Raw genomic sequence first — 14,421 nt, forward strand, 5'->3', positions numbered from 1 at the left:
GCGGATCTCAAGAAGACAAAAGACTAAAGTCTGGTAGTCTGTAGTATAGGATCTGAGTCACCAAGGGCTGAAAAGAAACTTGGTTCAAAAAATGCATGATTAGCTACATAGCACAGGGCAGTCCTCCCCCTTGGGAGGGTCCATGAAAGTACTGTCCAGCATTATCCCAAGAACACGTGGCCCTCCCCCATACACACCAGTGCAAGTAAGATCATCTTCTTAGAAACAAACGCATCCCCCACTCCTCTTGGTCATGAATCCCCACCAGCGTATACTGCACACCAGGGTAGGAGTGTTCTCTGAAAAAGAGTGACTACAGGGCATTGGCATATGCTGTGGACTGTTCGGTCCTCTCCCATGCCTTCCCCCACCCGCAAACCTATGCGAAACTGTCCGAAGCTGAGCTGTCGCCTTCTGTGTAGAAATTGTCTTTGTGGTCAATAAAGGCAAGGGCGTGATAAATGATGTAGCGTGAGAAAGTCATACCACCCCATTGCCTGGGAGGCTGGATTGAAGGGTTGCAAGACCTGAGACCCACTGCTTGTGTTTGTCCTTATCGCATTGGTCTCATACAATTGTTGTCTTCTGAGGTTGACTAACTGCATTCACCTGGATGTTCTCCAGGTGTTACCCATGTCAGGAGGTATGTGTTATTCACCTTGTCTGGTGTCAATTTAAGGATCAAGAGTGTAGGGGTGGAGTCTAGGCTGTCAATCTGGAGATAGCCAATGAGACTTCTGTGGGCATGGCCTTCTGAGAATTCTGGGAAATCTGGGACTTCCTCCTTGGAGGTGGAAGAGACAGACATCTCTCTCTGCTACTCCCTGGGACACATTCTAGAAGACAAATCACATGGATGCAACCAGACCTCGGAACCCAGAGAAGCCACAAAGAGACCCCTGTCAACCCTCAGTTGTTTCCAATGCCACTGGACCCAAAGACTTTCTACCCTCTGGCCAGTGATCTTCTTCATTCGGCATCATTGCATGTGTTTCATGAGTCTGAAGAGGACTTTATAGGTTGATATTGGACATATGGGCTAATATCAGACCTATGGACTTGATCTGGACTGGGCTGGGATGTTTTCTCAATGTTCAGTTGTTCTTGTATGTAAATCTCTTTCTTATACACATATGTGTGTCCATGGATTTGTTTCTCTAGTCTACCCAGACTAACACAAGGTGTTTTGTGGTAACACCATTGTTTTCATTGTGTGTATGCACCAAAGTTTCTTTGTTCATTCTTCTACTGATAGGCTTTGGGGCTGTTTGCAACTTCTCCCTATTGGAAACTGCACTGCAATGAACATCGGAGTGCATACATCTGTTTGTGTTGCGTCTCTTACTTCCTGAGGGTATATACCCAACAGAGTTATCACTCACTGGATCATATGGAATTGCGATTCTCAGTTGTGATAGGTAGTGCCATGCTGCTTTCGACAGTGTTCTACATGTTTACAGACCCACCAGCAGTGTGTGAGAGAGAGTTCTAATCTCTGGCATTTGTTGTTCTCTGTTTTATTGAATTATACTCTCGTTATAAAATGTTGTAAAATGATATCTCATTGTTGTTTTGATTTGCATCTCCCAAATGGCTAGTGGTCATGGGTAATTTTTCCTGTGTTTGTTAAGTCATTTGAGTATCTTTTTAGGAGAGCTGTCTGTTCATGTTCTTGGTCCACTTTTTGAATGGATCTTTTGTTTGTTTCATTGAGATTTGCAGTGCTCTATAGTCTTTACAACTTAATCCTTTAGTCCTTTGTTTTGTTGTTAAAGTTTTTTTGTTAAAAAGGAGAAAGAAAGAAAAGTCTGTGGGGTGCAAGTCGTGGAAAACCAAAAACAGACTATTTTTAAATTAAGAACATTTATTGGGTCATGTATTTGAAAAGCATAGAGGTTAAAACTTTCTTGATGGACTTAATATTATAGTTCAGTGAGGCCACCAGCGACCCCGCTTCCTCCCATCTCTCCACGCAGCCTTCTGCAGCAGTGCTTCCACCATGCACTGCCACTCTCACTGTGCTTGCTGACGGCTCTCGGGGCTGCATGCTTTCTCTTCCACAAGCAGCAAGAAAGAGCTGCTTTGCAGTCCTAAGGTTCATTATGATTGGTCATGTGCCAAGCCATTAATCAATTTCTATGACCAGGACATGTAATATGTTAATTGACTTAATTCATTTGAGCATCAATCCTGAACTTGAAGTGAAGTCAATTCCATTCCAACTTGATGGTTGAGAATGCACAGAAGTTTACCAAAAATAATTCAGTATGCTACTGTCAAAGAGTGAAATGGGTCTGAGAGAGGGAAAACCAGAGGAAGAGGAGGACCAGGAAGGAGGAGTGTGGGAGACGGTGAAGAGAAAGACAGCAGTAGCAACAATAAAAGTTCACTGCAATGACTGAGACATAGTCCCCAAATAAGGGTTCTGACCATTCGGACCCCAGAACATGTCTGCAAGACAGGGCCTTACAGAAGACCGTATGAAAACAGTAGAACTTGAGTATAAGTCTTAATCATGAATAGATCGTACTGTTCCATGCATTACAACAAATAAAAATAATTACGAAGACATTAATGGGAAGTCTATTCCAATCCATACATTCCATCCTTGTGTTTGGGGGACAAGTGGGGGAAGCAGATTGAAAAGTAAGAGAAAAAAAGAGCTACGCTCTCCTTTAATTTGTATGCCTTGCCTCTCATTATGTGCATTTTTTTGTGGTCAGACTATTACCCAGCATAGAATTCTAGGGCAACTGAATGGCTTCCTTCATAAAGTGTGCAACACAGAACTGGAAATTGACTTTTATTTTTTTATACAGGAAAGACAAAATTAAGCAGCAATTAACCAAGAATGCATTATCTTTCTTAACTCCTTGACCTCTACTTCAAATGTCCTGGATTTCTTTGGACTAGTGTTTATTTTCATGGTACCATTTAATGTCTGGGTAATAATCTGACCATCTCAGTGTCTCGTTTTCCAGGGGGATGTAAAGATAATAGGGATGATTCCTTCTGTGACCTGGGATGTTTTCAAATTCTATGTAAAAGCCCTACTGTGTAAAATGTGACCTAATTTATAAATTTCCATCAAAAATCAAAAAGTCACCAAGTTAAGCCCCTCGGGTCAACTCTTCACAAGCTATACCTCCCAGGTCCACAGAGAAAAGTGTTGCCATTACCAGTCACAAGTGAAATGGATTCCATGGCCTGGATGCTAAGGACTGGGCCAATATATTAATAACCACTTCCAGGTTTTAAATGCACACAATCTGAGTTGAACTCATATCTCTGTATACAGGACTGTGGAGAAATTAGTGATTAAGAACATGAGATTGTTTAATGTACATATTATGTATTTTATTCATTTTTAAGCAAAATGATAGCCAGGATCATAACAGCCTGATAAGACAGAATAGATCCTGTGGATTTCTGAGACTGTAACTCTTTGCAAGAGTAGAAAGCCAAGACTTTCTCCCTTGGAGCAACTGGTGAGTTCGAACAGCTGACCTTGTGGCTAGCAGCCCAATGCATCACCACTACACCACATGAATCAGAATGGACTTGATCGTAGTGAGTTTGGTTTGAGTTAATAGCCAGGATGTTGCACTGGTGAATAGAAAGATGCTTTCTTTGAAACAATGTCCTAATAAAGTCACCAAATTAAATCCCAATCACAGGTCCTAAATTCCTTCTCTTCTCCATATTAGGATACTTATCCCTATGCTGTCTCAAAGAGTAAAGTTAAGCTGTCCTGGAGTTGATATTGTCTTCCTTGGTCCATCAAGGAGCAATTCCTCATTAACTCCCTTCTTCTCCTTAGATGCAGTGGGAAGAACATTGCCTTAGACGCATTCAGATGATCCGAGTCTAACTCTGCTGCTGCTGCTGTTGTTGTTGTTGTCAGGTGCCCCGAAGTCCATTCCAATCCATGGTCATCTGGGTGTGCAGAGTAGAACTGCCCTGTATGAAGGATTTTCAAGGTTGGGATCTTTCTGAAGCAGGCAGGAGGCCTGTCTTCCAAGACACCTTCCCACAGAAGCAGCAACCGTGAGTGAATCAAAACCACCAACCTTCAGCTAGCAGTCGAGCCCTAGTGACAACGTGGGAAAGTCCCTTGATCTCTGCTTCTCAGCCTCTTCATAGATAGCAGAATAGTAGCAACTGTCCACCTGCCCTATACTATATTGTCAAAGTATATACTATAACATTCTACCAACAATTTATGCATTCAATTCAGAACAAAAATGTTAAATTTTCAACCCATCATTAAAAAGAAAAATCGCTGAGGAAAAAAAGAGAGAAAGAGGGGCTTATGGACACTGTCTCCTTTCCAGGGAGCCCATAAAGCCTTTGGCCATTTTTAAGAAATGTGCTTCCATCCGTGTTTTCCCTACCAGTTTCCATCCTCCCAAACAGGACCCTTGACATACAAACTTTTTCCCAGCTCCCAGCAAGTCTTTGGCACATCTATTGGTAACCTGAGCCCCTCCTCGCTGAGTAGAGAGCTAGGTCTGTTTCCTGAGACGTCTCCACCCTAGCCCCGTGCATGTGGAACTCTTCTCTAAAGACCATCTCTCCTTCTGCATGTTATCCACGTCCAGCTCCTTGTGACAGCAGCTCCTTTGTCTCCACTCCAAGCCAAAATCATTCTGTGCTCCTCTGGTCCGATTTAATTAAAAAAAAAAAAAAAAAGACTCCCTCCCCCCCACCCCATCTTAATGCCTTAACTCCGTCTTCCTAAAGTCTCTCAATAACCACAGGAAGCTATTTTGTTTCAAAATGTTATTGTTCTCTCTCATAAGAGGACTTTGTTTAGTGGAAGATGAAGAAACTCAAGGGACGTAATTAGTATTCAAATGAGACTGATGAAGCGCATCAATTATTGAGAGGGGCAGTTCCTTAGGGGGCATTGTGTAGAATAATCAGAAGGAGCCTGCCGCACGAGGGGGGAACCTGCATGAGGCTCTGCATCCACGTACTCTGTTACCTTGGGCATGCAAACCCGTCACGTTGTACATCCGCACTCAGTACAATGCGTTGTGAGAAGATTATTTCAGCATCTCCTCCGATAGCTGCTACTCCGAGCTCAAAGTCTATTTATGTCCCCTTCACTTATGCCACCATGAAGGAGAATTACTTGTACATTGTGGACAGTTTGAGCCAAGGTTAGTATTCTGATCGTTTGAATCCAAACCCAAAATGTTGCACGCTCTTAAAGTAAGCAAATGGGATCAAAGTTGTGGTGACTGTAAGTGTGGGGGCCGTTGAGCAGGCTCTATTGAAGTCGGCGTCAGGTGGTGAAGTTAGAATGGAAACTACCCAAGGTTACTAAAAGCAAAACCATGTGATCTCACTTTCCGACGTCACAGCTTCACTGAGAACAGCACCTAATGCAATTTCCTTGTGTTGCTAGAATGTTAAGGCAGGCCGCGATCACCTAGTCAACAGAGATTGGCCACGCACTCACGTCTCATTTACTCATTCTTTCAATGATTACAGAGAACTTACCGGCACTGTGTACAAGACGCTGCGGGAGATACTGCGTGGATCGGACATTTATCTAGTCATTGCAAGTGCACACACTCTCGCACACAGACCCACACAACTACAGTGCATTCTATGAGTACTCAGAGAAAGGAAAAAATTTCATTTGAGAGCAAAAAGTAAAAATGTTATGGAGCAAGAAAAATAAGGGCTGGGTTAGATTTACACCCATGAATATAACAAAAAATTGCAAAAGCAAAGGAAGGAGTGAGAAAGCACAGCATAGGTCAGAACAAAATTAGCACCAGGTGTAACAAGTAACATCTACCAATGATCTACCTTGTGTGAAGAGCCATGAAGACATGGGCTCAGGGAATCCATGCAGCCCTCCGTGGGTGGTTCCATTCGTGTGCCCGTTTGCACGGGGAAGCCTGAGCTCCACGATGGAAAAATACCTTGTCCAAGCTTCCCAGGAAAGGAGAGTTGTGCATATATTGGGGAAAAATGGAAATAAAATATAAAAGGTTCATTGTGGCTACATAATAAACAGAATGAAATGCTGGGCTCCATGATCAAACTTTGGAGGAATTGAAGTGAACTAAATATGAAGTTAAAAAAAGATTCTTTGTCATTTTTAAGGCACTATTTTCTATTCTACTTTTTAAGTACCCCAAATTTAGCCCTCCCTCAGCATCCTTGCCAATCACACCTGAAATCGATGTTCATGCCCTCCCTATTACAACCCTCTGCTTGCTCAAAGGAGCCAGAAAGAAATTTTAACTCTGATAAAGTATTCCATTTAATTTAAGCATTAAATAAGGAATAAATATATATGTTGGCACATGATGTTGGTCAATTATTTCCATACTAAAATCAGGAACTGACAACGAAAGCTGACACTGAAATGTTAAAATCCCCCAGTCCTCATGCACTCTACATGCTGCTCAAAAAACAATTAAGTTGCATTCTTGTCCATACTTTAATCATACTAATGTGATTCTCTTACTCAGCTGAGTTGGTTGGCAACCAAATGTACACAGAGCATTTAGCACAGAGAGGTCCCCTAATTGGACATGCATTAATTCCCCCCTAAAAGTTTTGTAAATAAAAGATGCACAAAGCCTCAAAGGATGTTAGGTTTTCACAGAGCTTAGTAAAGTGGCTTGAATTTTCTCTTGTTTGCTCAGCTGTTCAGGAATTAACTTCCACAAAGCTGACTTCATATTTAAAATGTGTATTATTTAATGCAAATATGTTTCACAGTGCATGCAGTTCCTCTGAAATCTCTGTAAGCTCCGACTATGGGATTTACATTGAGTCTGTATTTGTGTTTGATTTGTTATTCCAACAGAAGGCACGGTGTAGCATTTTATTGTGATTATTGATTATCCCAGCAGAATTGTTAAATGTAAAGGGTTGATATAAAAGTGCAGCAGATAGTGAAGCACACCTAGTTCATGGCTCTGCAAGTTAAATTACCACCATCTTTTCTCTGCATCCTGAACTGCACCATTTACTAAGTTGCTATAATGCTACTAATAAACACATTTATTGAGTTTTCTTATTCATGTTCACATCTTTATTTGACTCTGGCTGTAATGCAATTAAAAGAGCCTGTTCGGAGATCTTTGTAAGTGATTCTGTGATCGTGAGAGCGAGTTTCCATCCCCTCCATAACATTTAGCATTCATGAGGTGGTGGCCCACTCTACATATTTGTTACAATCCATTGTGCTCCAGTACGGTAATTTTATCATCGCAGGGATGCTTCCATCTGGTAAAAATTATTCAGAAGTTTTAGCCGAGCTGAATTGCAAAAGCGGGTTTCAAAGATGATGTAAACGCAATGGTGTTTCTCCAAATAAATATTTACAAATTAAAATTTAAAGATTCCAAACTTTATTTTAATTATTCAAGCCAGTTTCTGCCCCCCCCCAAATTGTACGTAATTTTCCCCAGTCATTTTTCACACACCCCATATTTCATATACCAGCACAGAGGATAGCTTAACATTGCAACCTGCCTAAGCATTAAGCTAATATGCATTTCAACAATCTAACGTGCTGTCCTGAGTGTATTTAATATTAATGAATGTTTATAGCAGCCACTTCCAACAATCGTCATTGAAATAAAGTCACGATGTAAGGTTATTTGAAATAACTTTATTTTGAAATGACCCGAACTATAGGAGTTACTATTTTAAATGTAGCTTTTAATGAAACTGGGAGTTATCGTTGTGTGTGAGGATTGACGTGTGTATCTGAAGTAACTCATCTGAATTCGCAATTCGAGTTCGTCATGTGTGATCGAACAGCAACACAATAAAGAATCAAATTCTTGCTTTCTATATTTTCACCATAATTTTATTTGATATTTACAGTCTTCAATTTCTAATGCAAGGGTCTTGCTGAGGATTTGGGGGTGGGGCTAGGGAGGAAAGAGGGGGTTTGGAGAAAAGGGATCAGCTGCGTAATTGGGACAATTGGTGGAACTAACAGGACGTGAACGTCTTCCAGAAGAAGTTCTTGCAGCCGGCTTTGCGTTCTCGGGGGGCCATGGCAGGGTTTGAGTTAGCAGACCTCTGCAGATCCAGCCGCAGGTCATCCTGCTCCGCAGCTGGGGGCAGATCTTCCGGCTCCAGGGCATCATTCTCCGTCTGGTTGGGTTCGGACAGCAGCTCTGCCAAGAAATACTTGGCCAGCTCCTGTACAGGGCAAGGGGAGAAAGTTGGTGGGTAGGAGACAGGGGTGCAGAATGACGATGATAACACTGATGTGGCTATAGGGAAGAAATGGAATGCCTGGTTGGAGAAAGCAGATTCATTCAACCCCCAACCCCCCAAGTTTCACGGATGCCCACTCTGACCTATTTAATCAGCTTAAGACATTCATACATACGGGTAGCTTCTATAGTCCCAAGTTACACCAAAAGGCTTTAAGAGCCAGCCCCAGCATTCCTCCGGGTTTTCTGCCCTGGTAGACGAAAAGGCACCCAGAAAAAGAAAACTCTCTGCAGATTGTGACCGCAGTTGAGCCAACATAAACAGGTGTCAGCAGTTTTCACCGCACTGAATCTCGACAGCCTGCCTTGTGAAAACAGAAGGGTGCTGTTTCTGCACAGTCAGCGGTGGGGAAGAAGACCCCCTTCCAGAGGCCAGCGCGCCCATCGTCCCCGCCTCAGCCTGGCGGGCCGCAGGCAGGGCAGGGCGCTGGGACCTGAGCAGGCAGCAGATTCCCGCTCCTCGCTTTCAGCACCTGGGTCAGCACCTCCCGCGGTCCGCTTTTGGGACGCACCGGAAAGGCTGTCTTGGCACCTTTGGAGCATCCAAGAATCTTACCTGAACCCCGACCGACTGCGCGATCAGAAAAAAAGGGGGGTACTGTCTAGGAGGGAAAAAGTCTGGGCTTTGAAAGTTGGCTGAGAGCTTTGGGATGGGGGAGGCTACAGGAGGATTGGGGGTCCGGGCGAGGGGAGGGGAGACGTCGAGGGCCTCCTTACCTGTTTCCCCGCAGCCGCAGCCAGGGATTTCTGCAGAAACTGGCGGAGTCGGGGGTCCGAGGGCGCCCCGGTGACACCGCCCAGGGCTAGCACGATGGCGAGCGCGGCCAGCGCGCACTGGAGGCGGCAGGAGAGCATCTCGGCGGCTCTTGGGACACGCGGAGTCGGCAGACCGCAGCGACGTCTGCCCGAGCGGCTGGTGTGCTCAGCGCCGGCTCCCCCCTTTTAAACTCTCCCTCTGACGTCAGGCTAGGAGGCGCCCCCAGATCTCACCAGGGCTTTTACGCCCCATTAGCCTCGCCAAATCAATCACAGAAAGGGGGGGGGGGGAGGCCACACACACGACTCAAAGTTGTTTATTTTAAAAAAAAGAAAGAAAAGTCCCGCACAGGCACATGTGATTGAACACATGTCACCCTCTCCAAACAATATTTTAAGTCACTCAATGCTATGCACGTCCTCACCGCGGGATTTCACTCACCACGCTCGCGTACTCACAGGGACTCACTAACAGGCTCTAGCACTCCGCCTTGGCCGAGACTAACTCCGAGTTGAACAGCTTCGTACACACCACTCTGCGACTGCCGTGGTGCTCAGACGCCTCAGAGGGCACACGCAAGACACAGGTGTCTGAGTGTGGCCAGGGGAGGTTGCAAAGCGGCGCTCCAAGAATCCGTGTGAGACTGCAATGTGGACCTGTGACAGGACCACGGGGTGCTGAAAGATTCAATACCATTTTTACTGTCTCCGGAGTTGAAAGACTTCTGGCAGACCTGGCTTTTACTTAGTAACAACATCACACCAAAAATGAGATGGATCAATTCTTGTGCCTAGAAACTGGGAGCAGGTAGGCAGTCTCGGGGAAGCCTTGAAGGAGCCCCAAGTTGGGGATGTCAGGCCTAGCCTGTGCTCTGATGCAGACCTAGCTCTGGTGGAACAAGGACCCGGCTCAGGGCAGGCTCTTACCACCCCACTTGAGCTACTTAAACATGTTCCTGACCAGAAGGGCTAATTTTAGGTCAGTCAGGGACCCTCACTCTGAATCTGTGGCAGTCTCAAGAACCTCCAGAAGGAAATGGGACCATGTACTGGGAAAGGATTCACCAGATTCTCAATTAAACGTAGCCCTTTTGCCTCTCCCTGCCCCCCATACACACACACAGAGTCTACAGAGTACTGTACTGCAATGCTGATGGTTAACTGATTAAATGTCTGCTGCCTGAGTCCCGGAAGCTTTTCTCAAGAGAATTTCTCATTAAGGAAGGGCCAGCTGACCACCTGGCATGGACCAGGGACCCAGAAAGCACAGGCATGATATGAGTTTGTTTGTTTTTCAGTTAACTTTAGAACATGATGCTGTATCCATACAAACCAAGTCAAGCAGAGAACTGGACAAATCCTGTCATCAGCCACACATCATGCGTTAGCACATTCTGACCACTTAAACAGAAACTACTTGCACTACACCCACCTGTTGAGAAGTGGAAGGGGTGGAGAGATGTCCTGAATAACTGAGATAACTGTTACCTCTTGTGTCTTGAGCCCCTGGGAGAACAGAGTAGGGAAATGTGCAAGAATATGAGAGAGACCGCTCCCAGATCTTGGAGAGTCCAGGCAAGGCTATCCCTCACCTGTGTCCGGGGAGTCTAAGAGATCAATTCCATCAGAGGCCTACACCCCACCCTTCTCTGTACGTCTCAGATCCTTCTTTGGTTCCAGAGTCAGGACTCAGAGTCTAGTTGTGGCACCCTCAAATGATCACCGGTTTCCTCCACCCAGCACTTGGCCCTTAGTAGCTCCATCGAGTAGTGGAGCAGCGACTCCGGTTTTTTCCATGTTTAAAAAATACTTCACTGTGGATTAGGCGAAGGTTTATAACATGGACAATCAGGTTTACATTCAAGAATCCATGCACTATTTCTTTCAACTCATCCATCGTAATCTCCTCAATGGGCCATCCTGTGTTCTACTTTCTCCCTGTTTCCTTTCCTAACTTTGACCTTGAGTAAATGTGACACAGGAACCAGAGACTGAGCAGCAGCTCTGTCTTCTTGGTCTGTGACCTTCTCTCTCCCTCCTCAGACTGCTGTCTTCTACTTTCACCTTCTAACCTTCCTCGACGCTTTCTCATCTACCCGCTTTCTTCTTTTCCTTAATTTTCTGAGTTTCTAGTCTCTCAGAAGCTCCACTGTTCAATCCTTCTCGTGAACCTGTGGGTGTGTACACTGTTTCAATATTCCATAACCTCATTCACTGTAATTCCCGCCCCTCTCCACCATTCCTGACCACAGCCTGGCTCTAGGGCTCCTTCCTTGCATTTGGACTTGCCTTCTCACTGTGATAAGCCAGTATCTATCTCAGGCTGTCTCTCCCCCTTCCTTTTCTTTCTCTTTTTTCGCAGCTGTTTCCCTCAAAAAATATCTGTGATCCCTACTTGACTGTACTTTAAGTTTTACAGCTTGTTTTTCTCATACTCTTGCTGAAATGGAGGTGATTATGTCTGGGTTTTGTTTTGCTCTACAATCCTTAGCTTGTTGTGGGTCTTGTTAAGAGCCCTTTTAAAGGGGATCCACAGCAAAAAACTGGCAAGCATTCCCCTTGAGTCTAGGCACCCCTGGATGGTACAGATGGTGAATGTGCTCCGCTCAGATCCAAAATGTTGTTGGTTTGGATCCACCAGAGGTGCCTCCGAAGAACAGCCTGGCTGGCAATCTGTTTCCAAAAAATTATTTATTGAAAATATTATGAAACACTGTACTCTGGCACACATAAAGTTGCCCTGAATTAGAGTGGCAGGAACTGGGTGGCTGCTATGTTCCCTTATATCAATGACCACACTGGTTCCCTAGCACAAAAGAACTTCCGACATCCCCAAATAGAGCCCTCTGCAGCCAGCCAGGAAGGCTTGCCTCCCACCTCCCAAAGGTAGGGGGCCCCTGACTCAGTCAGCATGAGCCCTCTGAGTAGAATCCTCTGTATTTCACAAATCCCTTTCTGGAGAGTGTTTCCAGCACTCCAGGCTCCTGCAGAGAAGGAAGCTGAGTGCCTGGGAGGAGGTGCCTTGCTCAAGGGTACACAGGCAGGAAATGGCAAGGGCCGAGCAAAATGTTCCTCCGCTTCGGAGGCCTCCATCCTCCCCCAGAACAACTCCAGCCAAGCTACAATTACATCTAGCCAGCCCCCAGGGCGCTTGTGTGTGGCTCCCCTGGACAGGGTGTGATTTCCTCCTTCCCTTGTGCCAGGCATACTTTGGAGTGATCGTCTCCAATAGAAGCAGTAGCTACGCATTCTAATACAAAGTAAGAAATATTAAGCAGAGATGTTCAATATTAAGCAATGCAAGAAAATAAAAAAATGTTTGGGCGAGGAGCTAGGATGTCTGGGTTCTAGCTCAGGTCCTGCTCACAAACCAGCTGCGAGGGATCCTTTCTAGACTGAGTTTCATCTGCACAAGCAAAGGCTTGAAGGGGGTCGTCCTTGTGGTGTCATCCGTGATGCTCTGGTGATCCGTGGATTAAGTTTAACTAGATACAGAGGAAACAATAAAATGTATTTCAATGTTAAAAGTGCTATTCCTTTCTCAAAAGATGACTTCACCCTGGGGTTAAAACAACCCTGCAATATATTGAGGAGGAAGCAGAGTGCAGCACACACTTCAGGGACAGACAATAAACAGTACCCTATGTTGATATATGTTCCCATTGATAAGGGTTTGAGAAAGACACAGGAGCAAGTCCTTTGAGGAGGACTACTTGAGGAGAGACTTGGAGGAAGTAAGGGAGCAACAATTCAATAGCAATTCTAATATCAGATAAAGATATTTTCCTCTCAGGTAGAAGTAAGAGTTGGTACAAAGTTGACACGAAGACCTGGAGGGGACCACATGCTTGTACAACGGAACAGAGTAGGCAAAGCAGAGAGCGCCAAGATGAGGTCGGCAAGGTAGGTGGGATCTCAGCTCTCCCACCCCCAGATTGGAAGGTCATGGAGAATTTGACCGGGACACTGCCCTGATTTGACTCAATTTTTATTTGTTTGTTTTTAATCACCTCTACTGAATGGAGAATTATCTGGAGGACCTGAGCAGAAGCAAGACAGCAACTTCACAGTCTAAGAACTACTTAAGTGAGAAGAGGAATCAGGATAAAAGACACCTGCCCTAACTAACACCCCCACATCATGGCCAAGTTAGCTGGATCAGTATAGAGGTGCTTCATCCTTCCCTCCCTGAGCCCTCTGCAGTCAACTTCTGTGGTTCGTTTCCCAAGTCGGAAAGGCAAGGAAGGGAGGCTGTGTATATTAATGGGGAGTCTATTTCTGGTGAGAAAAGATGATAATTAGAACTAGAGTGGTCACCATGACAAAGGTGAAGAGTTTTGAGGTTCATTTAGAATTAACGAGTCTTGCTGATGGTTTGTTTGCACATCAAGAAAAGGGAATGAGATGCACCACAGAGAACAGGGTGGCTGCCTGGGAGGGTCTGGAAGCTGAGCTGTCCCTGTCGATGCTCTAACCCAAATAGGCCAACCACCTTCACTTTCCCAACGGGCAGTGCAGGATCTGGAGGCGCAGGAAGGGTTCTTTCACTAGAACGCAGCACCCAGATTCTGAACTGTCTCCACTAGAAAGCAATTCCTTCTCCTTTATAGATGTTCCCTTAGAGCCATAGGGAATTAAGACTTGGTAACTATTTTAATACTTCAGTGTGGATTCATTTATTGGATTTTCTTTCAGCTCTAGGGCTGGCTACAGGCAGGTTTCCATTGAGGTAGCATTGGGAGATCCATTGGAAAAAGTGACTCACCCAGGCGATGTCAGATTTGGTGGGTGTGTTTGGGAAACGAGGAGCTGATTGTGGTGCTCATGGAGACTCCTTGACCCAAGGCAAGAGTGGTTGTATAAGAATCCCACTGGGGTTACTTCTCCCACAGCAAACCCAAGACCTAGGAGTACTGGGGCAGGTAAAAAGTAAATAAATAAAAATAAACCTCTCTGCCATCAAACCGATGAGGACTCACATGGACCTTATGAGGCAAGGTAGAACTGCACCTGAGAATTCTGAGACTGCAACTGTTAACAGGAGTAGAAAGCCCCGTCTTGCTTCCACAGAGCAGCTGGTGGTTTCAAACTGCTAACCTTGTGCATCACAGGCCAGCGTGTAACCACTACACCACCAGAGCTCCCCAACTTAAAGCACTGGAGAGGGCCTTTGCAATGCCCCAGGGGCGGTCAGTGGGCTGGATTTCAGCAGACGAAGCCATCCCGTTATGCTTCCAGAGCTGCTGGTGGGCGAGGGGCTGGACTCAGCTGCTGCATTTACATAAAGTCCCATTCAAAGTAGTGGTTGTAGGGAAATAAAGCTAAAGTGGTTTTGAATGAAGTAAAGGAGATGAGTGTCTTGTTTGTCGTAGTCCCCCACCCCCACCCATGAGGAAATGGG

General features: G+C 45.2%; 1 protein-coding gene across 1 annotated transcript; it reads right to left on the minus strand.

The window, feature by feature from the left end:
- Positions 1-7,974: 7,974 nt before the first annotated feature.
- On the minus strand, positions 7,975-9,119 carry SST (somatostatin). The gene is made up of 2 exons (XM_075555623.1): positions 8,982-9,119; positions 7,975-8,187 (listed from the first exon to the last, which is right to left on the minus strand). The coding sequence occupies exons 1-2, from the start codon at positions 9,117-9,119 to the stop codon at positions 7,975-7,977; spliced, it is 351 nt and encodes a 116-aa protein (XP_075411738.1).
- Between the last annotated feature and the right edge of the window lie 5,302 nt (positions 9,120-14,421).

This window comes from Tenrec ecaudatus, chromosome 8, assembly GCF_050624435.1.
Source record: "Tenrec ecaudatus isolate mTenEca1 chromosome 8, mTenEca1.hap1, whole genome shotgun sequence".
Lineage (NCBI taxonomy): Eukaryota > Metazoa > Chordata > Mammalia > Afrosoricida > Tenrecidae > Tenrec > Tenrec ecaudatus.

Excerpts from the sequence above, each read along its gene's own strand:
- SST (XM_075555623.1), bottom strand. The coding sequence starts at position 9,119 with ATGCTCTCCTGCCGCCTCCAGTGCGCGCTGGCCGCGCTCGCCATCGTG. Across the intron at positions 8,188-8,981 it reads CTGCGGCTGCGGGGAAACAG|GAGCTGGCCAAGTATTTCTT; the intron begins GTAAGGAGGCCC and ends TGCCCTGTACAG.